The sequence below is a fragment of the Hemicordylus capensis genome, chromosome 1, assembly GCF_027244095.1.
Source record: "Hemicordylus capensis ecotype Gifberg chromosome 1, rHemCap1.1.pri, whole genome shotgun sequence".
Taxonomy (NCBI): domain Eukaryota; kingdom Metazoa; phylum Chordata; class Lepidosauria; order Squamata; family Cordylidae; genus Hemicordylus; species Hemicordylus capensis.
The window spans coordinates 181,770,406-181,794,868 of NC_069657.1; the positions used below are offsets into that span (position 1 = coordinate 181,770,406).

The 24,463-nt window shown below is 43.5% G+C and overlaps 1 protein-coding gene and 1 long non-coding RNA gene across 5 annotated transcripts in view; one reads left to right on the forward strand and one right to left on the reverse strand.

Moving 5' to 3' along the window:
- Window positions 1–1,802: 1,802 nt before the first annotated feature.
- LOC128334605 (uncharacterized) lies at window positions 1,803–3,618 on the reverse strand. Its single transcript, XR_008311341.1, has 2 exons — window positions 3,203–3,618; window positions 1,803–2,051 (listed from the first exon to the last, which is right to left on the reverse strand). It is a non-coding gene; the product is annotated as an uncharacterized LOC128334605 (long non-coding RNA).
- Window positions 3,619–24,463, forward strand: part of RIF1 (replication timing regulatory factor 1) — a 62,496-nt gene continuing 41,651 nt past the window's right edge. For all 4 annotated transcript variants that reach the window (XM_053271539.1, XM_053271556.1, XM_053271548.1 and 1 more), the window contains exons 1-13: window positions 3,619–3,884; window positions 9,667–9,745; window positions 11,103–11,199; window positions 12,802–12,932; window positions 13,012–13,106; window positions 16,949–17,138; window positions 17,653–17,745; window positions 17,834–17,972; window positions 20,446–20,597; window positions 21,802–21,916; window positions 22,632–22,802; window positions 22,889–22,999; window positions 23,180–23,242. In XM_053271539.1, the coding sequence (XP_053127514.1) occupies window positions 3,757–3,884; window positions 9,667–9,745; window positions 11,103–11,199; window positions 12,802–12,932; window positions 13,012–13,106; window positions 16,949–17,138; window positions 17,653–17,745; window positions 17,834–17,972; window positions 20,446–20,597; window positions 21,802–21,916; window positions 22,632–22,802; window positions 22,889–22,999; window positions 23,180–23,242 (1,564 nt within the window). In that variant the 5' untranslated portion in view covers window positions 3,619–3,756. The remainder of the gene's footprint in view (window positions 3,885–9,666; window positions 9,746–11,102; window positions 11,200–12,801; window positions 12,933–13,011; window positions 13,107–16,948; window positions 17,139–17,652; window positions 17,746–17,833; window positions 17,973–20,445; window positions 20,598–21,801; window positions 21,917–22,631; window positions 22,803–22,888; window positions 23,000–23,179; window positions 23,243–24,463) is intronic.

Genomic DNA, 24,463 nt, shown 5'->3' on the forward strand with positions numbered 1-24,463 from the left:
CTGGGAGAAGGTTGTCACTTCAAGCTCCCTAGAGCAATTCTCTAACTCTTACACCTCAGTCCTCACTCACTCCTGTGAGATGCTGTCACTGCTGGGGGCGGGGGGCGGAGAGATGAAGCTAGCATAGGAGCAGCACGAAACAGAATCTCCTCCCCACTTCAATTACTTGACAGAGAAAAAAGGATCCAACCATAGTAGGTTGGATGGTTGGGCATCTTCTTGAACACTGTTAGGAAGTGGTCTTTTCTTAGACTTTTCTTTTTCTTGGGAAGTGTTTTGGAGTTGTAGTCCAAAAACATCTGGGGATTTAACTTTTTAATATCCTTGGTTTAGTGTTAAAATCTAGGTAGCATCTGTCTTCTCCTCCCACTGTTTAAGTTGCCATTTTCCCTCACCTTTTTATGTTAATGTGGTACTCACAAGGAATGTAAGTGAATGTGACCTATTTTTTCCCTCCACAGTCCCATCTGGAGGGGAACATTTGATAACATAATTAATGTACAAATTCTTAGTTTGTGCATGTGAAAATTCTATCAAGTGGAATGCACATTTCATCAATGCAGATTTGTATTAGGGAAAAGTTAATACTGTACAGCACTGGCGCAATTCTGTCTCCAGTCTGATTCTACACATATTTACTTGGAAGGAAGTCCCATGAAAACTAATGGGAATTGCTTCTGAATAAATATTAAGCCTGGGCTGAATAAAAAGGTCTTCTTGGGGTCTAACCAGGCAACCCTAACCCTGATCATGCAAATTGTAGTAGAGTAAGAGTACATTTCTAATGTGCAATTTGTGTACCCCAGTCTTATGCACGTCTACTAAGAAGTCATGATTATTTAGTCCTAATTATTTTAATAGGGCTTATTCACAAGTACGTGTGTAATATTGCTTTCTTAAAGGTAGAGTTTTCTCTCAAGAGATCTGGTTCTCTTGAGCATTGTGCATTCCAAGCCTATGCATAAGAACTTAAGAACAGCCCGGCAAGATCAGGCCCAAGGCCTATCTAGTCCAGCATCCTGTTTCACAGTGGCCTACCAGATGCCTCTGTGAAGTCCACAGACAAGAGACAAAAGTGTTCCTCCTCTTCTACTGTTACTCCCATGCAGCTAGTATTTAGAGGCATCCTGCCTCTGAGCCTGGAGACAGCCTATCATCAACAAGACTAGTAGCCATTGAGAGACCAGACCTCCAATACTTTGCCCATTGTCTCCAAGAAGTCATCACCACATCACAGGACAAAGAATTCCATAGATTGATTCAACTCGTTACCAATCCATGAATGAACCTGTCCCCCATCCCATGACTTTGAAGTTCATTCAAGAGCCTTTGATGAGAAACTTTATCAAAAGCTTTTTGGAAACTCAAATATACTGTGTTAACTGGATCACCTTTATCCACATGCCTGCTGACACTCTCAAAGAACTCCAAAAGGTTGGTGAGGCAACATTTACCTTTGTAGAAGCCATGCTGGTTCTCCTTCAGCAAGGCCTGTTCTATATGCTTAACAATTTTATCTTTAAGAAAGTTTTCTATCAGTTTACTCCAAACAGATGTTAAACTAGTCATCTTGTAATTTCCTAGATCCCTCCTGGATCCCTCTCTGAAATTCAGTGTTACATTGGCCACTTCTGGTACAGAGCTTGATTGTAGGGATAAGTTACATATTATTTTCATATCAGCAAATTCACATTTGAGTTCTTTAAGAACTCTCAGGAGGGTGCTATCTGGCCCTGGCAATTTGTTAATTCTTCATTTCTCAAGACATCAAATAAGACAGTATAAGGGTGATGAAATACGCATTTCCACACTTCAAAGCTTTTTTTAATGACCTTAAATGCACAATAAAAGTTAAAAGTTTAAAAACATTCAAAAGTAACCACAAGTGTCACAAAATGGCAGACTTTCAATGTAAGACATCATCCTCAATGCTATTCAAAGGTGGCTGAGTTTTGTTCTTGAATACAACTCCACACCATGATTCAGCTAAAGAACTGAAGACAATCAATCAATCTTGTGCAGCTCCCAATATCATATAGGTGATGGGGGATCTGTGGAAGGAAGGAAAAGAACACAAAAGCATGATGAAGTTCATATACTCAATAAACAATGAATTTCATTGCTTCCCTTATTTCCTCTTTAACATTTATAGTTGGGTGCAACTGTTCTCTCTCTCTCTCTCTGGCTTCTCTGATTTTTCGTTTTCTCACATCTGTCTCCACAGCCAAGGTGAATATCTTTGTATTCACTACTCTGCCTTGATGTTGTTCTTTAACATGCTTTGCCCATAGTTCTGTTCTATCTCTATGCTGTATGTCTGCCAGATGTTCCTTATATCTTTTTTATCAGAGGTCGATCAGTTTCATCAATATAAAACTGCATGCACTCCAAGCACACCAATTTTATATATCACCCTTTTTGTCCAACACCTCCCCTCTTTATTCTCACCAATTAGGCAGTCTTCAACTCCACATTTATTATCATACAGTCTTAATTTTACTAAGTGCTGTCTGAAGATAATTGGAGCTGTACAAATAATTCACCTCCAAGCCATGTTTCTTAAGGATCTGCTAGCCTGTGCCTCCCAGGTAAACCTTTCTGCCACATATGGGATTTTTAGTACTGCATACCCTTCTCTAAATTTAGTATTCCTATATGCTTTAATAGAGAATACATAACGATTAATTTTCCCTGTTTCCTAGATAGCTCTCTCTAGCAAACTTTTCACTCTGTACTTTCATGCCTTGCGGCTGTGATGATCTATGGTTCGTTATTTTTTTTTTAGTAGGTTTCCTATACCAGCTTGTCTCAACTCCTCCTCCTTTTAATTTAATCTCCGTATCTAGAAATGGCAACCGCCCTTGAGCATCAGGCTGTTCCCTGGTCAATGTCACACGCACTTCCCACTTCATTCAGCTTCTTGAACAGCTGATCCATGTTATGTTATCTAAGTACAGACAGTGAAAAGTTTGCTACAGAGAGCCGTAGGAGTTCCATCTAAAGATTATGTTGAGCTATCTAGGACGAAAGCAGAGGAAATAGGAAAAAATCAATGGTTATGTAAAGTCCAGCAGCATTCCATGCGCCTCGCCCTCAGCTCCCTGAAGGATAAGAGCCAGGACAGGAAATATGCACGGATGGGATCGCAGCCTAAAGCGCGGTGGCTCCAAACAGTCCTGCGTGGGCTAACATTAAAGGATACCTTTTAACTAGTCCCACTTTTCTCTGAGGATGTTCAATGCTAAGCCCCCACCCCCTTTCCATTACAGCCCCCAGCACCGCGCTTGCTCTGGGGTTTTCCAGGGACTGTAGAGAGAGCGCGCCGAGGTTTTGTATTATTATTTTTGTGTGTGCACGCGGCCACCCCCTCCCCTTGACGTCGAGGAGGGGAAACGCGGCGCCCTCCTGCTGAGGGAGGAATCGATCCATCATGTAACATTTTTCCATCCACCTCCCAGAGGAAGAGAGAGTTGGTGGCTTCTTCGGCCCTGCCGCTCGATAGTTCGACGCTCGATAGCCGCCCGCCCGCCTACTCTGGCTCTCCTCGCCCGTTGATTGGACGATCGGTCTCCTCAGGGCCGAGACTCCCGCGCTTCGCCATCTTAACCCGGGAGAAAAGAAGCGCGAGCGCGGGAACTGTCTGGGCTTCCCTCAGGTGGCGGCGGTGGGAGGAGAAGAAGCGGAGCCGCAGCAGCAACAGGAAAGAGGAGAGAAGGCTGGGAGCCCCCGCCGCTCTCCCCCGGCGGAGGCGCCATCATGAGCAGCGCGGACTCCACGACGGGGCCCTGCCGCAACCCGAGCCTCCTCCTGCCCCTGCTGGAGACCCTGGAGGACCCCGCCGCCTCGCCGGGAGTGCTCACCGACGCCCTGCTGACCCTCACCAAGTGAGTGCCGTCCTGGCTTAGTTGCTCTCCGCCGGGGAGGCTGCTTTGTGAGCCTGGCTTTGGTCCAGGAATCTCGTTTCCGCGGTCCTCTCTCAGCTCTGGAAGTGTGAAGTTAGGAAGAGGGTGCCTCTGAACTTTTGCAGAGTGCGTGCCCTGCACCACTAGGCAGTTTCCAGTCGGTGGGTCTGGACACTTTCAGCTTGAACTGCAGGCCAGTCTGCCCTGAGAAGTGGTGGATTGCCCCTTCAAAACCAAACAGAACTAACTCCGTTTTCTTTGCTTTTCGAAGCCTCTTGACTAGCAATTGTGTTAATTCTTCGTATTGGTTTTTTTCACACGTAAAATTGTTGAGAGTGATGTTGCAGTACAATTTGTAGTCTATTGTAAGACTTTAATTCAGTAAGAATCTGTAGCTAATGGACTAAGGCTCCAATTGTATACACACTTGCTGGAAATCAGTCCTATTGAACTCCATTGGGATTTCTGCGGAGACATGGATGGGATTGCATTTCATATCATAAGTCAACTAGTGAAGCTTTCCCCATTTTTTTTATGGAGGAAGAGTTCCTTTTTTGAATTTATGCCTGTCATGTAGCTGTTAAAGGTACATGACCCTTTAGGTTGCCGCCCTGTAACCCTGGCATATCTCTAATAAATCATTGCAAAGTCTGGATTTAAAAAAACAAACCATTATGATTGAGGAGTGTGTGTGAGTGTTGAACACTGGGAAATGTAGGACTGACAAAAGGAAGTACTCTTTCACAGAGTGCATAATTAATCTATGGAATTCTCTGCCATGGGATGTGGTCCTGGCCACTAGCTTGGATGGCTTTAAAGGGGGCTTAGACAAATGCATGGTCTATCAATAGCTATAGGCTACCTATAGCCTCAGAGGTAGGATGCCTCTGAATACTAGTTGCAGGGGAGCACCAGCAGGAGAGAGGGAATGCCCTCACCTCCTGCTTGTTGGCTTCCCAGAGGCATCTGGCGGGCCGTTGTGAAACAGGATGCTGGACTAGATGGGCCTTGGGCCTGATCCAGCAGGGCTGTTCTTATGTTTAGGAGTACAAAGATCTAGTGAGAATTTTGAACAACATTTTAAACATCTTGTGTAACTCCTCATGGTTATGGCTCTATCTAAATGGGAGGGGGTATTACCTTCTGTATGTAACAGTATGATAGATCAAAGTAGCTGGACTATCATCCAATCCACACCTTATTTGTTTGTTTTATTATTTATCATATTTCTATACTGCCTGATATGTACATCTCTAGGTGGTGTACAAAACTTAAAATATTTAAAAGTCACAGATTAAAATACATGACAATAAAAACAATACAATAAAATAGTTATTAAAACAAGTTTTAAAAATTAATTCTAATTAAAAGCCTATGAATGTTTGAAGTACTTCGCGGTACTTCCTGAAAACAAACCACGAAGGCGATCAGTGTTCTCTCTAATTTTTTCCATCGGTGTGCAGAATGAGTTTTGTTATGGGCGAGAGTATCAAGGCAGTGTGTGCACACATGTATTCAGAATGGGGCCTTCCTGATTCAACCTGAGCAGGATCTAAACTAACTGAGTGGACATTTAAAAAACTTGTGAGTGCAGGCATGTGCGCACACCTTAGAGGGAACACTGAAGGTGATGCTCTTATTTTAGTAGGGAGCATATTCCAAAGCCCTGGGGCAGCCACAGAGAAAGCCCGGTCCTGGGTCATCACCAAATGAGCTGGTGGCATCCGTAACCAGACCTCTCCAGAAGATTGTAACAGGCGGCAGTATTTATGACAAAGGAGGCACTCTCTTAAGTAGCCTGGACCTAAGCTGTTAAGGGGTTTATAGGTAAGAACCAGCACTTTGTATTTCACCTGGAAACATATTGGCAGCCAGTGCAGTTCTTTCAAAACCAGTGTTATGTGGTCCCTTCATGTTGTCCCACAGACCAGTCTGGCTGCTGCATTCTGTACTAGTTGTAGTTTCTGGACTATGTGCAAAGGCAGCCCTGTGTAGAGTGCATTACAGTAGTCAAGCCTGCAGGTTACCAGCACATGTACCACTGTTTTAAGGGCACTCGCCTCTAGAAATGGATGTAGCGAATGTATCAGCCAAACCTGAGAAACCAGGGAGAGCTTTGGGTCCAGGAGCATTCCCAAGCTACGTACCTGATCTTTCAGGGAGAATGTAACCCCGTCCAGTTCTATGCATGTACAATCTATGTACAGGATATGCACATACAGATCTGGACACACATACAATTACTTAAGCATTATGTTCAATGCATTTAGAGTAGTATGTGTCCTATCTGTGCCCTCTATTTGAAGAGAACTGTAGCCAGGTTCGCTTTTTAAATGAATGCAAAAAAGAAACAGTAGCTCTAGCAGTCCAGAAGTGCAGTATTTGCACTTCTTTACCTCCACGCCAGTCAGATTTTCTCCTTTAATATGTGTGAAGATTAAAGTGTAGGGAAAGTACAAATTGGTAACAAATGGATGATGTCATGTGAACATGCCTCCCTTCCACCCAGTAAGGCATAAGTGCATCAAGTGTGACAATCCAACCAGAAGCGTCCCTCTGTCAATCTTTTTCAATTTCTGAATTTCCAAGCCAATATTATTAAGGCATGATGCGCAATCCTAAACATATCATGCATTTAAGACTGTTAATTTTAGTGAGATTTACAGTGCAATCTAAAGCGCTACAGTGTCCCATCTAAGCATGCAAAAGACGTAGTAATATTTAGATTTGGTTAATTAAGCTCATGGAAGTTTTTTTTTATCCTAGTCCAAGTCGATTTTATTTGCAGTTGTGATTGACATATACTTGCCTCTCATCTTGTTAAGAGTACATTTAAACCAGCATTTTCCTAGAGTGTTCGTACTAACAGGTTCCAAGTGGCATCACTGATGAAACCTCCATCTGCAGGTTTGGTATACACAGTGTCTGAGTAGACATGGAAATATCTACTCCTCCCACTGCCCCCTGACATTTGCTCAAAAGTGGATTTATTGTTTACAAAAGCTTCTGTCTGTGGTTGAAGCCAGCTGAGAGATCTGCTCCAGTCAATAATCCAGTAGATCTGTTGTATGGCAAGGGCCTTTCAGGTGTCTGACTGAAGTACTCTCTGCCAGTGGATCTACTTAAAAGGCCCTTGCTTCCTTGTAAGTGTGCTTAAGATGATGACTCTTGGTTTATTTGTGACCAGCGTGACATTTGTTTCTCTATATTTGCAAAGTGTCTGTTTCGATGGACAGGATGAATATTGGGAGATCAGTCTATGCACGCACACATGCCATATAAATATTTTAATAAATAAATATCCACCATGTCCAGGCCGCCCACTATCAGGTTAGAGCTCTCCAAGAGCAGTGCTCTACATCTCCAATTTAATGGCAGCCTTTCAGCTATATGAGTAAAAGAAAAAAGGTGCAGTCATTGAAACTATTGGGAGCTACACTTTATGAACCCAGTGTCTAGAGTATTAGTTCTGCCTTCTCTCATTTTGGTCCTAGGTTACTTTGGGGTTTTTAAAGATAGAATTCAATGGGAGTTGGAAAGAACTGTGTCAGCCCCCACCCCTTCATTTGCATATACCTGCCTTGTTCCTTGGTGTGAGATTAGAGTGTGATGAAATCTTGTGTTTGAGGATATTGCAGAGAGAGTGGTGAGAAAGGGCTGTTCTCTTAGTGCCAGAGCTTGCATGACTGTTAATGGACAGGCTGCTATTTGATTATGGACAAATATTCAATTAAATCATCATGATGATGCTTGAAGAATTAACCTGTTGTCCACTTGGAACAGCTACCCTTGCAAACTGACTCTTAATAGTTGTTGACCCTTTTTATTTGTGTGTGTGTGTGTGTGTGTGTGTGTTTTTAAATGTAGGCTGATCTCCGAGTTCTAGGATAAAAGCCAAAGAGGGAAACAGTTCAGTGAATTACTCACATTTTGTGGAAACCTTACCTTGTTGGAATTTTTTTATTCCTGATTTTCTCCACTAGCCACATTCTAGCTATGGATTTATTGGGTCCTGACCAGCTGTTTGCCCACTGCCCAGAAAGTGAAACACACCCACCCCAGAAATCTAGTTAACATTTTATTTGAGTTATACTAGAAATAGGTAAAAGGAGCAAATTTTAAGAGCAGTGCTCCCTAAGGCGTGCATGTGTGCACACGCTCACACATTTTTTGATGTCTTTTCAGTTAATTTTAGATCTCACTCAAGCTGACCCCACTCTGAATGCACATGCACATACTGCCTAGAATAAAACTCATTCCCCACAGATGAAAAAAATTAGAGAACACTGCTTAAGAATTTTAAACATATTAAGGAATTCAGTAGGCATCTCACCACTCCTGCTGAATCAGTCTACAAATCATTCTCAGCAATATAAAAGATAAAAACTTAAAACAGGAAACTCAATGAAAAAAAGAATAATAAAAAACAAATAATAAGAAACTATACCCAGGGCAGTGTTCCCTGTAATAGGGATTCCCAGGTGTTGTTGACTACAACTCTTAGCAATTCCAGGTGCAAGTGCCTTTGGCTGTGAATTATGGGAGTTGAAGTCAGCATCTGGGAATCACTGTTAGATTCCCAGGGCTAAAGAAAATTAAGAGAAAAATCAACAGAGCTATAGCCAGAGCTTGAAGCCCCGAACTATGAAAAAGGTGCATAAATCAAGAGGAGAAAAAAGTTAGTGGAGGAAAAATTCTAAAAATCTAATCAGTGATCCAGACTCTTATATTCACTTGTTTTAGGGGAGTGTTCTTCCCTCCCCAAAGGTTGGCTCTTGCCTGTGGGCTTCTCAGAAGCATCTGGTGGGCCACTGTGCTGTACTGGATAGGCCTTCGGCCTGATCCAACAAGCTGTACTTAAGTTAAATTTATCTAACTGACCCGTAGCTAAGCTAACTTCTCTATTCTCTGCAAAGAGCCAGCAAAGCAAATTTGCAAAACTGTCAGCTTAGAAACAGATCTGGACCAAAGTTCAGGTATAAATTCTTGATTCCATAAGCATCATTTAGGATCATTGGGTTGTGCTTTTGGGTCTCTGTCAACTCCTGGTGACCACAGAGCCTTGTGGTTTTTTTAGTAGAATACAGAAGGAGTTTACCATTGTCATCTCCCAGACAGTTTGAGATGATGCCTTTCGGCACCTTCCTATATTGCTTTTACTCAATATAGGAGTTTCCCATATCCTGGGAAACACACCAGCAGGGATTTGAACCAACAGCCTCCTGCTCTCTAGGCAGGTTACTTCCTTGCTGTGCCATTAGGTGGCTAGAAGCCCCTTATGTGATAAAGGACTGAAATAATGTGGTAAAATGCTTTCATAATGAGATATAGGTATATGTAGAAAAATGCAGGCCCCAATTCTCCTTCAACCTAACATTAAGTTTTAAAAAGTAATCAATTATTGAAAGTTAGCTATTGTGAAACTAACTTTGTTAATATAAGTACCAAACCCATTGATTACATATTATTTGTTCTAGTAACATTCTTGCCACATTTACCAAATACCACTCAACATTATTCAACAATATTTGACTGATCAGTTTTCTTTTCACTGGTCAAATGCTCAAACTTTCTTGATAGTAGTTTTTGTCATCTTGCTCCATATTATTTACTCTCTAAAATAGTCTATTGAATTTGAAATGGCTTATACCAAACACGTGGTCTCTAGGTGTATTTTAGTAAGTCAACTATTCATCAGTTTGTGCTTGGCTATTTTATGCTCAGTTGTCTAACAGAAAACCTATTGGTATTTTTCTACATTAAGCCGCCTGACAGGTGAGGAAGGAAAAGAATTTGCAGCCGAAGTTGGAAAATACTTCTCTCAGCTCTGCAAAATATTTAAGGTGTGTATGTATTTAAACTTATTTGTTCTCTCTGGCCCTGTTCTCTGCAGGCATCCCAGCACATGTGCCACACCAAGGCTGCTGAGTATCTACCCATCTCTCTCAATCACCTCCCCCGCCCCCCGCAACCTTTCTCTGGTGGCTGTTAACTCTCTAGTCATTCTTAAGTTGTCATGTTTCCTTGTAGCACTATGCTGGCCATAGACATATTTTCTTTTACATTGTATCTATGTTAGGAAATTAAGCAGCTGAGACTAGCAGTTGACAGAAATAGCATGCTGGTAGCCCTGCTGGTAACCCTAAAGTAGCAGGCTGTGGAGGAAAGGCTTGGCTGCCCAGTGACTTAACACTGCTCTGTGCTAAAACTGAGTGTTAGACAATACAACTGACAGTGACCCTCCAGAGTTTCCCAGCCCTACTTGGAGATGCTGGATTGAACCAGTAATGTCATCTGTGAAAAGCATGTGCTCTTCCCTTGAGCTATGGCTCCATACCCAAAACATACCTGTTTAAATATATCACGTGTAATATCCGTAATAGAAAGCTGCTTGGGCCTCACTCACTGACACGAAACTCGCAGACCAAACTGCAAAAGATAGAAATGTGCCGTTTGACAGGTAGGTTCCAGACCTTGCCAACAAAGACTACGAGAAAAATCTAAAATCCTGAGAAAATGTATTACATTGGCTGAAAAGTGAGGAAATTCTCCCATTGGAAACACGTGGGGAATGATAGCTTCTGACAAAGTTTTGTAGTTTTGAGACACAGTCTGGACTCTCATTGAATTCTGAAGCAATAAACAAGCTATATATTTTTCAGTTCACTGCATATCAGTCCATGTGGGATTTCCGTGAAAATTGCTTGGGAAATCAAAAACACACACAAAAGCTTAAGAGCAGGAACTATAACTACAGTGTTCTGTCTTCTGGACTTAAGCTACTAATGAGTTAAGGGAGAGTGCATGGTCATTTTGCCATACAAGAGGAAGGTTTGCAACCTGCAAGCCCCTTTTAGCAATAGCAAAAGCACTTACATTTATATACCGCTCTATAGCCGAAGCTCTCTAAGCGGTTTACAATGATTTAGCATATTGCCCCCAACATTCTGGGTACTCATTTTACCGACCTTGGAAGGATGGAAGGCTGAGTCAACCTTGAGCCCCTGGTCAGGATCGAACTTGTAACCTTCTGGTTACAGGGAGGCAGTTTTACCACTGCGCCACCAGGGGCTCTAGTATTTTACTAGTATTTGTAAAGTAGTTTGGTCATAACAGACATAATATGTCATCACTTTACAGAAGAATTGAAGGTGATCAATAAGGTGTTATGAATGTGTAACTTGTGTTTCTTTTTTTTAGACACACATTCCTACTGAAAACTCAGAGTTGAGCAGTGCAGCCTTACAGGCATTGGGATTCTGTGTGTTTAACCCGAGGACTGCTTCTCTGTTATGTGGTAACCTTCTTTTTATCTCTCTCTCTTTTTTAAGGCGAACCTGTATTTAATCCAATTTTCCATATAATTCAAGCAGATAACCTGTCTAATATTCTTACTTCCTTATGACTAAAATCATAACCTGAGCCATTTTGGAAGGGCGGTAGAAAAATCAAATAAATAAATGTGAATAATTCATCCTTATATAGCCTTACTATCTACAGAATAAAATGTATCCAGGAAAATAGGAAGCTGCCTTACACCTAGTCAGACCATTGGCCCATCTAGCTCAGTATTGTCTACACTGACTGACAGCGGCTTTCCAAGGTTTCAGGCAGAAGTCTCTCCCAGCCCTACCTGAGGATGCCAGGGAGTGAACCTGGGACCTTCTGCATGCAACACAGATGCTCTACCACTGAGCTGTCGCCCCACAATCATAGTGCTTACATGTAGTCACCCATCCAAATGCAAACCAAGGTGGACCCTGCTTAGCAAAGGGAGCCAATTGTGCTTGCAACCTCAAGAGCAGCTCTCCTCCCTGCAGGGTTCAAAAAATTGAGGCTTAGCTCACTAGCTGGCCATTATTTGTGGTCACCACCAATCCCCTCTCTTCCCTCAGATCCTTCTCTGGCACACAAGCAGAGGCCTTAGGAAGGAAGCAGGTCTTCTGTCACTTGCAGTGGGATATGGAGATGGTAGGAGACACTGGGAGTCCTCTCTTGCTGCCCAGGAAGGAGCCCTGTGGTTTCTTGCCTCCTCAAAAATGGCAGTGGAAATGAGACCTCTGGTGAGAAGAGCTGTGGGATGCTGGGTGTCCTGCTTGCCGGAGGACTAGAGGCACTTGCCACTGGCGAGCTGGCAAGTGGATCTGTACATGCCTGCCTTTCTGTCTCACTGAAACACCATTTAAAAATAGGTCAGTTATTTCTGTTCAATCTGGCCTGATGACACAATGTGTGTGTGGTAGAAGTCACTACCATAGTCGGTGCCTGCTGCTGTGTCCCCATTCTTTTGGTCTTGAGCCTGGACTTGAGCCGTGATCCACTTGTGGAACTCTCTGCCACAGGATGTGGTGACAGCCAACAACCTGGATGGCTTTAAGAGGGGTTTGGATGACTTCATGGAGGAGAGGTCTATCAATGGCTACTAGTCAGAGGGCTGTGGGCCACCTCCAGCCTCAAGGGCAGGGTGCCTCTGAGTACCAGTTGCAGGGGAGTAATGGCAGGAGAGAGGGCACGCCCTCAACTCCTGTCTGTGGCTTCCAGTGACATCTGGCAGGGCACTGTGTGAAACAGGATGCTGGACTAGATGGGCCATGGGCCTGATCCAGCAGGACTGTTCTTATGTTCTTATGACTTCTGGGATCAGCATTTCTCAGTGCCCTACCTTGGGTCCAGAAGTGTGGCATTATTATGAACTTGCAGAAAGCAAGGCGGACTTCAAATGCATATGAAATATGTTGGGTTTACATGTTCTGTGAAATGGATTGGTTACAGCAGGGGAGAGACTAGCTTGCCCCTCACCTGTTCTGAGGAAACAGCTGCTTTGTGCTTTTGAATCAGCTAGGCACACGCAACAGGGATGACTGTAGATTTTGAAAAAAAACACTTTTCTTTCTTACAGAAGGAGAAATACAGGAGTTGATTTCCATTGTGAACAGTGTTGCTATGAAGTCAGGGGACAAAAACACTCGCACTAGAGCACTTTGGGTGCTCTCCAAGCAGTCCTTTCCTTCTGATATTGTTGGGAAGTTGGTGAGTGCTGCTTGTTCATCTTCTGTAAACAGTTTTGTCCAAGACTAGTTTAGTTACCCAAGTCTCATTGATTTTACAGGTACCCAGTATTATTGCCACATTGGAAACGGTACTTAATAAAGGGGACTTGCATTCCATGGTGGTTGAATATGAAGCTCTAAACGTCATCATACGGTATGTGTTGGATGTTGAAATATTGAACAAATCTGTCCTCTTTATTAGAACCACACTTGAATGGCATCTAGATCTGTTTATGGATGTTTGTATATTTGCAGTGAATGCTCACTCATACCTACGCTTTGCTAGTAAATAGAATTGTAGCCTAGTTACAGTGTAACTTTAAACAAATGTCATGGCAAGTCATGTGTGTTAGGAAGTACTGCAAGGTAACTTCCAGTTAAGCTAGTGATCTGATTTTTTCCACTGTTTGTAAAATTGGTATAACAGTTGGCATTTACCAGCTGTTTTACCAGTGCAATTAACACAAACTGCATCTTCTCTCTGATTTGGCAAACTATGGTGGATTTTATGGGTCTCCATATTACCTGCCCCAATCCTTTGCCCACTTTATCCGTTTGATGTGTTGAGAGTCTTGTTCATTGGGTGTGCTGATGAGCGCCAGGTCCATAAATGCAAAGACCACGGCCATCCAGGAGGTTCTCTTTGATGAGCATGCTGACTTGGCATGTATTACAGAGACTTGGTTGGATGAAGGAGGAGATGTAAAACTCTCCTGACTTTGTCCACCCAGGTTTTCAGCTTCAGCATCGGCCAAGGAGGGGAGGTGGGGTTTCCCTGGTTCATGAGGAAACTATCCTCCTTTACATAAAGAATCGGTCCACCATCCTGATCAGTTCGAATGTCTGCGTGCAGTATAGGGATCACGAGACAAACTTGGGATTCTGTTAGACAACGGGGGAGCAATATACCAACGCTTGCCGAAGCTACTTGAGGTGGTCTCGGGTGTGGTGTTGAGGACCCCAAGGCATTACAGTCTTGGGAGACTTTCATGTCCACACTGCGGCCACCTTGTGTGGTACAGCTTGGGACTTCATGTGCCCCATGATGATCACGGGCTTGTCTCAGTTGATTTCTGGTCCCTCACATGTGGCAGGCCATACTCTTGACTTAGTCTTTGGGCCGTGGGTAGGTGGTGGTATCTCCATAGATAGTCCAGGAAGCCTTAATACTTTTGTTGTGGATGAATCACTGTCTGGTGGTGATTGGACTGAGTGTGTGGACTCAATACACCTCTGCAGGGGTGGGGGACCAGTTAGGATGTCTGTGCCTGGAGGCTTATGGATCCTAATGGATTTCTGACGGCTCTGCGGAATTTTGCCCCAGGTGAGTGGGTTGATGCCCGGGTCTCCATCTGGTATGGGTCGGGTGATTGACATGATCGTGCCTAAGTGTTCTCTCCTGACCCACAGAGCCCAAGTGACCCTCGGTAAACAGGTGAGTTGCAGGCAATAAAGCAGGCTAATAGATGGCTTAAGCGTTGTTGGCAAAAAACTCAGAATAAATATAACCAAACACAGGCTAAAGCCCTACTCTATGGCGGAGATTGCGGCAAAGAAAACTTTTTTTTCAGTCCCCACTGTGTCTGCTCAGTGTCATCCACTGGAGCTTTTTCAAGTGGTTCAGGGCCTTCTACATGAGGATCCCCAAAAACCATCAAACTGAACCCTCAGTAGCCTGCTGTGATCAGTTTGCATTAGATTTTACAGATAACATAAATCTTCTCTGTTCTGACTTGGATGCTAAGGATTTTGCAAAAGTGGATGTTACCAGTACATCATCTGGTCTTGTTGGACTGGCTACTTTTCAGACGGTCTGAAAGGAGGTTGACAGGCTGCTTGGCAAGATGAGGCCTACCACATGCGTACTCTTCTCTTGCCCTTCATAGTTGTTGAAGGCTGCTAGGGAGAGACTAGGGGATGTGAATGCCTTCATTCACAGGGGATGTGAAAGCCTCTCTGAATCAGGGGTGATGCCCCTCCCGTCCGCCTGAAGGACATGGTCTTCAATGAAAGTCTTCAGTGCATCCAGATGATTTAATTAACTTTCAGCCAGTTTCTAACCTCCCCTTCTTGGGCAAGGTATTGGAGAGTGTGGTGGCATCTCAGCTCTAGGCAACCCTGGATGATTATGATTACTTAGATCCTTTCCAGTCTGGCTTCTGGCCTGAATATGGGATGGAAACTGCCTTCAATGCCATCAACCATGGTATCTTTCTGCGTTGTGTCTCTGAGTTGGGACATGGGAGCATAGTTGTATGGTGGCTTCGATCCTATCTGGTGGGTCATACTCAGAAGGTAACTCTGGGGGACACTTGCTCCACCCCCTGGCCTTTGGCCTGTGGGGTTTCGTAAGGATCCATTCTGCCCTATATGCTGTTTAACATTTACATGAAGCCACTGGGAGAGATCGTATGTAGGTATGGACTGCAGTGTGATCAATATCCAGATGACACCCAACTCTGTCATTTAAGTCAGCAGATACTGGGGAGGCTGTGGAAGTTTGGAACTGGGGTTTGGAGGCTGTTCTGGGCTGGATGGGGGCAAACAAGCTGAAAATACAGATAAGATGGAAGTGCCTTTGGAAGCCGGTGGCATAAGTAAATGATCTGGTTTGGTAAAATTGATTATCTGAGTAGCGAGGTAAATCTGGTCTTGGATGGGGTCCCACTCCCCCTGAAAGACAAAGTTCACAGCTTTGGGGGTGCTTCTGGACCCAATGCTGTCCTTGGAGGTGCAGATGGCGGTGGTGTACAGAAGTGCCTTCTAACAGCTATGGCTGGTATGCCAACTATGACCCTATTTGAAGAAGTTGGACCTGATCTCGGCCACTCATGCTTTGGTGATAGTCAGATTGAACTACTGGACTGCACTCTACATGGGGCTGCCCTTGAAGGTGGTTTGGAAACTTCAGCTGGTCCAGAATGTTGCCATAAGATCTTGGGCACAAGTTGCTTCACAAGTGCTATACCCATCCTGCAGGAGCATCACTGGTTACCAGTCCACTTCTGGGCTAGACTCAAGGTGCTGGTCTTGACCTTTAAAGCCCTACAGAGCTTGGGGCTGGGATACCTTTCAACCGGCATTTGCCCATATGAATCTGCCAGGGCCTTCCATTCATCTCAGGCCCTGCCACTAACAGAAAACCAGTTAGCGGGGACTACCAGGCAGTGTTCTCTCTAATTATTTTCATCTGTGTGCAGAATGAGTTTTGTTCTGCGCAGCAGTATCAAGGCAGTGTGTGCGCATGTATGTTCAGAGTGGGGCCTCCCTGAACCACCCTGAGCGGAACCTAAAAGTAACTGAGTGGACATCAAAAAATGTGAGCATGTGCACGCTTTAGAGGGAACAGTGTTACCTGGGCTTTTTGGTTGTGGCCCTTTGACTTTGGCATGCCCTCCAGGAAGAGGGCTCCTTCTCACCATGCTGGTTTTCTGGAAGGAGAGGAACAAAACTAAAGATGCATCTTTTTAGAGATGCTTTCTAATATTTTATGTGCTGCTTACATCTGGTAGGTTTGTTAGTTTTTAGTGTTTTACTTAGAAATTTTTAAGAGTTTCTAATTTAAATTATTATACTTAAATATGGTTTTAGCCTGGTTGTCCAGCTTCTATTTATTTTTTGTTTTATGTTGTGTCTGTGTCATTAATGTTGTGACCTGCCCAAAGCAGTACTGGAGGGACTAGGTATAAATATTTTAATTAAATAATAGGCGGCCCAGAGGGTAGATGCTAGGGCACACCCACCATCCAATGGCTTCACTGCAGGGGCAGATTGGTAGCAATCTGCCAATGGTGAGCAAACACACTTCCTTTTCCTTGCTGATCCACTCCTTGAGGAACCCCTAATGAACTTCTTGGACACCCAGGGTTACACAGAACACAACTTGAAAATAGTTTGCATAGATGTCCATTCTGTGTTACACCCAATACTGACAAACCTTCTTGGCAAATAGTGTGGTCATATTCTTAACGATGGTGCTTGTATTTTTCAATTTAGGCTTATCGAGCAGGCTCCATCCCACATGGAGGAACAGGCTGTACGGTGGGCCAAGCTGATCATTCCTTTAGTTGTCCACTCAGCTCATAAAGTACAGTTAAGAAGTGCTACTGCATTGGAGATGGGAGTGCCTCTTTTACTTCAGAAGCAACAGGAAGTTGCAGCAGTCACTGAAGAGCTTATGACTACTGTAAGGAAAACTTGTACAATTTAATAGTTTTAAACATTGTTTTAAAATTTTCAATTGTTTTAACGTATTAACTTTTTTCTGTTGTAATCTGTATTGCTTTGTTGTAAACTGCCCAGACACTCAAGTTTTGGCCAGCTATGTTAAATAAATAAATTAATTAAAAATAAAACTATGGAAGATGCATATTTGACAGACCTCCAGATAAATGTTTTCATTGTCTCTGAATAGAACTCCAGAAGTTTTGCGCATTTGCAATTAGCTTATACAGTCATCACTTAAAATGTTTCTCCATAAGATAGATGTATCCTTTATTTGAAAAAAGTTATATCTTTCTTAGTCAACCCGAGCATGACATTTGGTGTGTTTTAATTGCCACTACATACTGAATTGATATCTAGATTGACCTATCTACTATGACCCCAATAACTTAAGTCACTGCCCTCTCCGATGAGGGAGCAAGGGGTATTGTCCAATCCACTTAGTTATAGGATAACTTTGTTTATACTCTTTGCAGAAAATAATTTCAGAGCTCCAAAAGCTGTTTTCGTCAAAAAATGAGACTTATGTTTTGAAACTGTGGCCTCTGTTTGTAAAGCTGCTTGGCAAAGTAAGTTGAACTCCTCCTTTTATTTGGGTTAATACAGCAACTGACTGTGTGCATATGTTCACTGTATAAACTATATTTATTATTCCAGGCATTGCATCGTAGTGGAAGTTTTATCAATTCATTGTTGCAGCTGGAAGAACTTGGATTTCGCAGTGGGTCACCAGTGGTAAAAAAAATAGCTTTCATCGCCTGGAAGAGTCTGATTGATAACTTTGCTCTAAATCCAGGTACAATAACATACTAAGCAGAGTCGTGTTGCATAAATAATGCACCCGGTTACATGTCACCAAGCAGCAGGTTTGTTTACATTTGAAGATCATGAGGCGTCTTCGTAACTTGGTTGCTTCATTTCCACATGCTCTTTAGCTGCAAGCACTACACAGCTGATGGTGAATCTGCCAAATGGCTTTGGCCCAGTAAGAGCTTCTAATTTGGAGGATCCCTGTCTCCCTGTTGTGCTTAAACAACTAACGCAAGTTGCTGTTGCAGCATTTTTCAAATGTAATGGGTGTGTTGTGATGATGGCAGCTGTATTGGTGGCACAAATGCCTAGCTGGTGTATAATTATAATACAGCACCTATGAAGGTGGAAGCAGCAGAGAGCTAGATGAGGCTAGGAGTAAGGATTCAGCATCTGAATCGCAGCACAGACGCTTTAAAACTGAGGACTTCCACAGCCTCTTTAATTCTGAAGAGAGCAGCTCCATACTTGCTCCTGGTCCTCCATTCGTCACCACTTCAGTTATCACAGTGCTCCCCCCGCCAGCTATGATTGTGCACTGGAGGGGCATCTCCCAGCTGCCCCTGCACAATGCTGGCACGCATATGGGCTCCATGCATGCCTCAGTTTTAAAGGGATTGTGCTGTGATTCGGATGCCGAATTGTGTTTCAAGCACATTCCTAGCTAGGAGCTCTCCCCCATGCTCTGTGCAGGTGCCTCCACTGCTGCACTTGCTTCCTAGAAGAGGTCATGGAGGTGGCTGATACAGGGCTGGGGGTCAGTTACCTGACTGCGGTTATACGGAACTACAGATATCTGATCTAAGGATAATGGCATTTGCCTGTACTATAATAGTATCTATTAAGACTGATTTTAAGTGCTGTCAATTGCCTGCGGAACTGGCAGGCAGGGAGTAAACTCAGTCTCTCCACTTTTAGCCAATGTCCTTGGCCTGCAGATTAATGAAAAGTCATGTTCATGTCCATCAGAAAGCATTACCTGATAACATCTGACAGGCAAAGGATTTCTTTTTGCTTTAGGTGTGATTCGGGGCCCATGCCCCATGGGCCACCTCCTACTGGTGCACTTGTATTGTGTCAAAGCTGAGGTTTAAACAGGGTGATGGGTTGTTTTGGAAGCTTTTTGTATACAACTTGACAGTAAGAACTATAGGTCTGCATTAGTATGAGTTCAAATATATCATCAAGTGCTATTTAAAATCAACAAGGGAGAAGGAAAGGGTCTTCGAAGCACCTTGATTCTAAGGATTTTTTCCTTTCTTGTAAGTGTGCATATTACACCAGTGGTAGTTGCTTACAATAAAGGTGCAGAAATGCTTGTTCTGGACTACTTGAAAGTGTATATTTTAGCATTTAATCCAGGCTAAGTTAGCCATGACAAAGTCCCATTGGAATTAATAAAATTAATTCTTCGCATCCCATTGCAAAGTCAAGACATCTGACCATTATTAAAAACTGATAAATACTGGCACTTAAGAACATAAGAACAGCCCTGCTGGATCAGGCCCAAGGCCCATCTAGTCCAGCATCCTATTTCACACAGTGGCCCACCAGATGCCACTGGAAGCCACAGGCAGGAGTTGAGGGCATGCCCTCTCCTGCTGTTACTCCCCTGCAACTGGTACTCAGAGGCATCCTGCATTTGAGGCTGGAGGTGGCCTATAGCCCTCTAACTAGTAGCTGTTGATAGACCTCTCCTTCATGAAGTTATCCAAACCCTTCTTAAAGCTATCCAGGTTGTTGGCTTTCACCACATCTTGTGGCAGAGAATTCCACAAGTTGATTATGCGTTGTGTGAAAAAGTACCTTTGTTTGCTGGTCCTAAATTTCCTGGCAATCAGTTTCATGGGATGACCCCTGGTTCTAGTGTTATGTGAGAGGGAGAAGAATTTCTCTCTTCTCTCTCCACTTTCTCCACACCATGCATGATTTTATAGACCTCTATCATGTCTCCCCTCAGTCGTCTTTTTTTCTAAACTAAAAAGCCCCAGGTGTTGTAGCCTTGCCTCATAAGAAAGGTGCTCTAGACCAGGGATTCTCAACGTTGGGTCCCCATATGTTATTGGACTTCAACTCCCCTAATCCCCAACCAAAGGCCGCTGGATTTAGGGATTATGGGAGTTGAGTCCAAAAACATCTGGGGACCCAGCATTGAGAACCCCTGCTCTAGATGTCTGATCATCTTGGTTGACCTCTTCTGTATTTACCCACTTCATGGATTAAAAAATGCACATTGAGGGAAACCAGAAACATTCACACTTTTAAGTGCTTTTGGGAATTTTTAGGCCCTTTGAGGAGTTGGGGAAGTTACCATCTCCTTGTACTCAATCTCTACACAGTTGTAAGTAAACTGATGATTTTGAAGAATCCACAAAGTTGGTGGTGTATTAGTTGGCCCGGTTGCTCTTGTATCCTGCCTTTGCTTTATAACACAAAATATTGTCATTTTGTTTCTCAAGAGATATTATGCAGTGCAAAAAGACTGAAATTGCTAATGCAGCCCTTAAGCTCCATCCATGTGAGAACTGAAGCTCTGGCCCTGACGAAGCTGGAGGTTTGGTGGTATTTACTGTTGAGGCTTGGACCTCAGCTCCCAGCCCATTTTGAACAGGTAACTTGTACTTTATATTAGTCATTAATTGACTATCTGCATCTCTGTTGTTTGACTTTCATTGCCTGTAAGAGTTGAAAAGACTTTCTCAGAGTTCATGTGCTTTTTAGTAGTTAAGATGCCTCTTGATTGCTAGCGAATGCAATCAATTCTGAAAGTCTTACATATGTCATGTTTGAATTTATACTGTTTTTATCCCACATGCTTCAGTGGAAGTATTTAAACTAATTTGAGCTGTTAATAGAATTCGAGGATCTAAATTAATTGTAACGAAGTTAATTTATCAGACTTGTACACCACCCCAAAATTCCATCTCTGAACGGTTTACAATATAAACCAAATTAAAACAATAATGAAAACTTTAAAATATAAAACCACAGTCAGGTTAAAAAGAACGAATTTTTAGGGACTTTTAAAATTTTGTTGGATATTGTCGCCATGGCGTGGAGCTACGCCACAGTGACAAACAAGCAGTTAACTTTTTTTTGTGCTCCTGCACCCAAAACCCGGGTTAAGTGGCAGCCTACTTAAGAGGGCCCGACACTGCACCACCACAGGGAACCCCGCAGCTCCCTCCGGTTCACACGCGCAGTAGAAACCAGTCTGGGCCCCCTTTGCCCAGTTTCCACTGCTTGTGAGAATAGCCTCCTTGTTTTCCTTCCTTCATGGAACTCAAGGAGACATGGTAGTGAAACTGAAGTCAGCATAGAACTAGTTTTTAGGTGGTTAAAACTGAATTCTTGGTCATTTTTGGCTTAAACTAATCTTAGTCCCATAGAAGCCAATAGGATGAATTTGATTTATATCGAAGTAGTTTGGCTGACCTGGTTTGTGGATGATAGTTAGGATTGTAAATGCATAACTATTGTTTTTTACCATCAGAAAGCTGTCAACTGTAGAATGATTTGCTACGATCATGAAACCACAGAACACGGTTGTGTGCCTGATGCTTCGCTTGTGCTCCCCAGACCCTACTTGCATCCTTTGATTGTAATTGGGGGTAATAATGGATATGCTTTTGCTGCCTCACTCCATTGCTAAATATAGGCTCAACTTATTTCATACGACAGATCTCTGCATACAAGTCTCTGAATACAAGTCAATCACTGGTTCACCTGAGACCAAATGTGTAAATTATATCCATTTGAGTCTAATGCAAACAATATACATTCTCTTGATGCATTTGTTTATATATTTTTGATAGGTTTGTGTACCATTAATTCAGAGCACTTTAAGCTTAGATGCCTCTACACAAGGAAACTCATCACGAGTAGCTACTAACCAGAGTCTAATGATGCCAGGTTCTTCACAAAAATCAGGTATGAGGTAAACCTCTTTGCAACTATGATACAGCTATGATGTAGCAAACCTGATTTCTAAGTAAATGTGTTGAAAGAAGATAATGATAGCAAATATAAAATGCCATGTTATCCTGTGCGTGTTGCCTTGAACTTATTTGAAGGGTGGGATACAAATGTGATAATTCATAGTAGTGTGGTAGTCAAGCAAATGTAATAAGTACTTTTATCTTTTTATATAGCACAAATGATGCACATGGCTGTTTAGAGTTCCATAAGCAAAAAGGCAAGTCCTTTTTCCGAGGACCTTACAATATTAATTCAAATCCAGATCTTTATAAGAGGAAGCATTATTTTTAAAAAATCATGGCTGCGATCCAAAGTGCTCTTGCATGGAAGCTGGTTCCACTGCAAATAGTGCAATTCCTAAATAAAAATGTTTAGGACAGGAGTGCAAAGCTTCTAAATTATAGGAGTGTGGAGCGCGCTCCCACCAGGAGAACAATGATTGTCTGGGGGAAAGGCAAGGCTTCAGAAGCCATCCCCCCGCACTTGTATGGTAGGTTGGGTGAATGACCCCATAGCATTGTTTGCAGACTCCTCGAAATATATGTACAAGAGGTCTAGCCAAGGCTTCAGGCTGGTCTCGGTTTCTTTCCCCTACCCCCTTTGCTTAGATATCCTCTGTGCTTTTTCATGTATGAAACAGTTCCTTGTGTACCACTTTGTATTTTAGGTGCTTTTCCTTTTGGAAGCCCTGCCACTCGGATGAGCTTGGGTTCTTGTGCGGGAGGAATCTTGGCCATTCCCTCCATTCAGCTGCTAGGAATTGAAATGCTGCTTCACTTCTTCATGGGGCCGGAAGTGCTGACCTTCGCTAAGGAAAACAAAATTGTACTTAGTCTAGGTAATGCTATAGCTTTTTAAAGCTATGAACCTCTAGTGGCCCCATCTTTTGTCAGACTGATAGAACATGTCTGTCTTTCTCCCTAGAACCACTTCAACACTCAGTGATCACTAGTCCTTCTTTCTTCTGTAAGCATGCCAGTACGTTCATAAACACGGTTCAGGATGGCTTTATTGCAATTGGGAAAGATGCTTCTGGTAAGATTTTTTGCATTAAAAATACTTCGACCAGTATAAGCAGTGCAACTTGTAAATGGGAGGAAACTAAACTAAAGGTGTTGTGTAAAGAATTATTTAAATAGTATTTAAATATTACCCTTTAAATAGGCTTGGTTTCCATTTAAAGTGGTTTGCTCTTTGTTTACTCCTTTTTTGCAGACATTATTCTAAATGCAATATGGAAGGAAATGATTGGTTTTGTGAGGGCTGCAATCGAATCAGGTAATCAGTGATATTTCTGTTCTGGTATTTTTGGCTGAAGTGAAACTATGTAGAGGGCCATTTCAAAGTAAAAGTAGACCAGTAAATGCGCATTCTCAGTTCCTGATGCCAGGGACATCTCTGGGTTATCCTTTCCCACCAGCTCCAAGCAGGACAGATACTGTGAAAAAACAAACAGAAAGTGCCCGCCCACTTGGGGCTGCAGAGGATGACCCCGCCCCAGTTCTTTCTGTCCTCGCTTCAGCTCCAGCAGCAGATTTTCTTCTCTCCTGGTCTTTCTCGAATTTTACTCTCTCTTTTGCCTCTTAACTGTACTTTTCTGTCAGCTTTTTCCTTCTTTACCTTGTTGTGTGTGTTCCCTAACCAAAAAAAAAAAATTGTTAGTCTTCTTCTTACCTCTCCTCCCCCCTTCCCCCTCCTTCAGCTCCTCATTTCATGGGCAGCCCTATTAGGGCAAGAATTGTCTTGGTGCCCAGAGGCTGCAATCAGGACCGTTTTGGTCCGGGGCTTTCCAGGGCTTTTCACGCCCCAGCTCCGACGCGACCGAGCTTGCCGCTCTGCTCTCCGGAACTGGGGCATTCCTGCAGGCGGGAGATCTTTACACTCCCCAGCTGCACAGCATCATACGCAAGGTCAGAGGAGCGAGGGGAAGACATCGGGCAGTTAAAGAAGCTCCGTTTGCTTAGTTTAGCTGCGGCGACGGTGACGGCTGCCTTGGAGCCGCCCGCACCGGTCGCTCCCGGGTACGCGGCGTGTCTCCTGCCTTCGGGCCGCGAGACACGTGCTTCAGCGGCCTGGAGGGCAGCGGAGGGTGCCATCGCCATATCGAGTCCTCGTGGCCCCTCGGAAGTCTTATTGACACAGCAAGCTCGCCTCAGTAAGAATGGGAAGGAGGATAAAATGGCGACGGAACTCGAAAAGGCGCGAAAGCAGCCGGCGGCCATTTTGAAGTCATCGCAGCAGGCCCCTCCGAAGCCTTCCCTGCAGCAACAAGAGCAGGTTGAGGTACCAGGCGAATCGGTAGGGGGCAGGGGAGATGTGGGCCCCAGCCATGGCGTTACTATCTCTATTCCCAAAGCAGTACCCCCAGAATGGCAAGCCTGGTTCAAGAATGCGATTGTGGACACCATTTATCAAATAAGGCCACCCCGTAAGGCGGGAAAGTCTAAGAAACGGAGGAAGCGGGACCCCTCCCCCTCGGAGTCAGACTCCTCCAGCGAA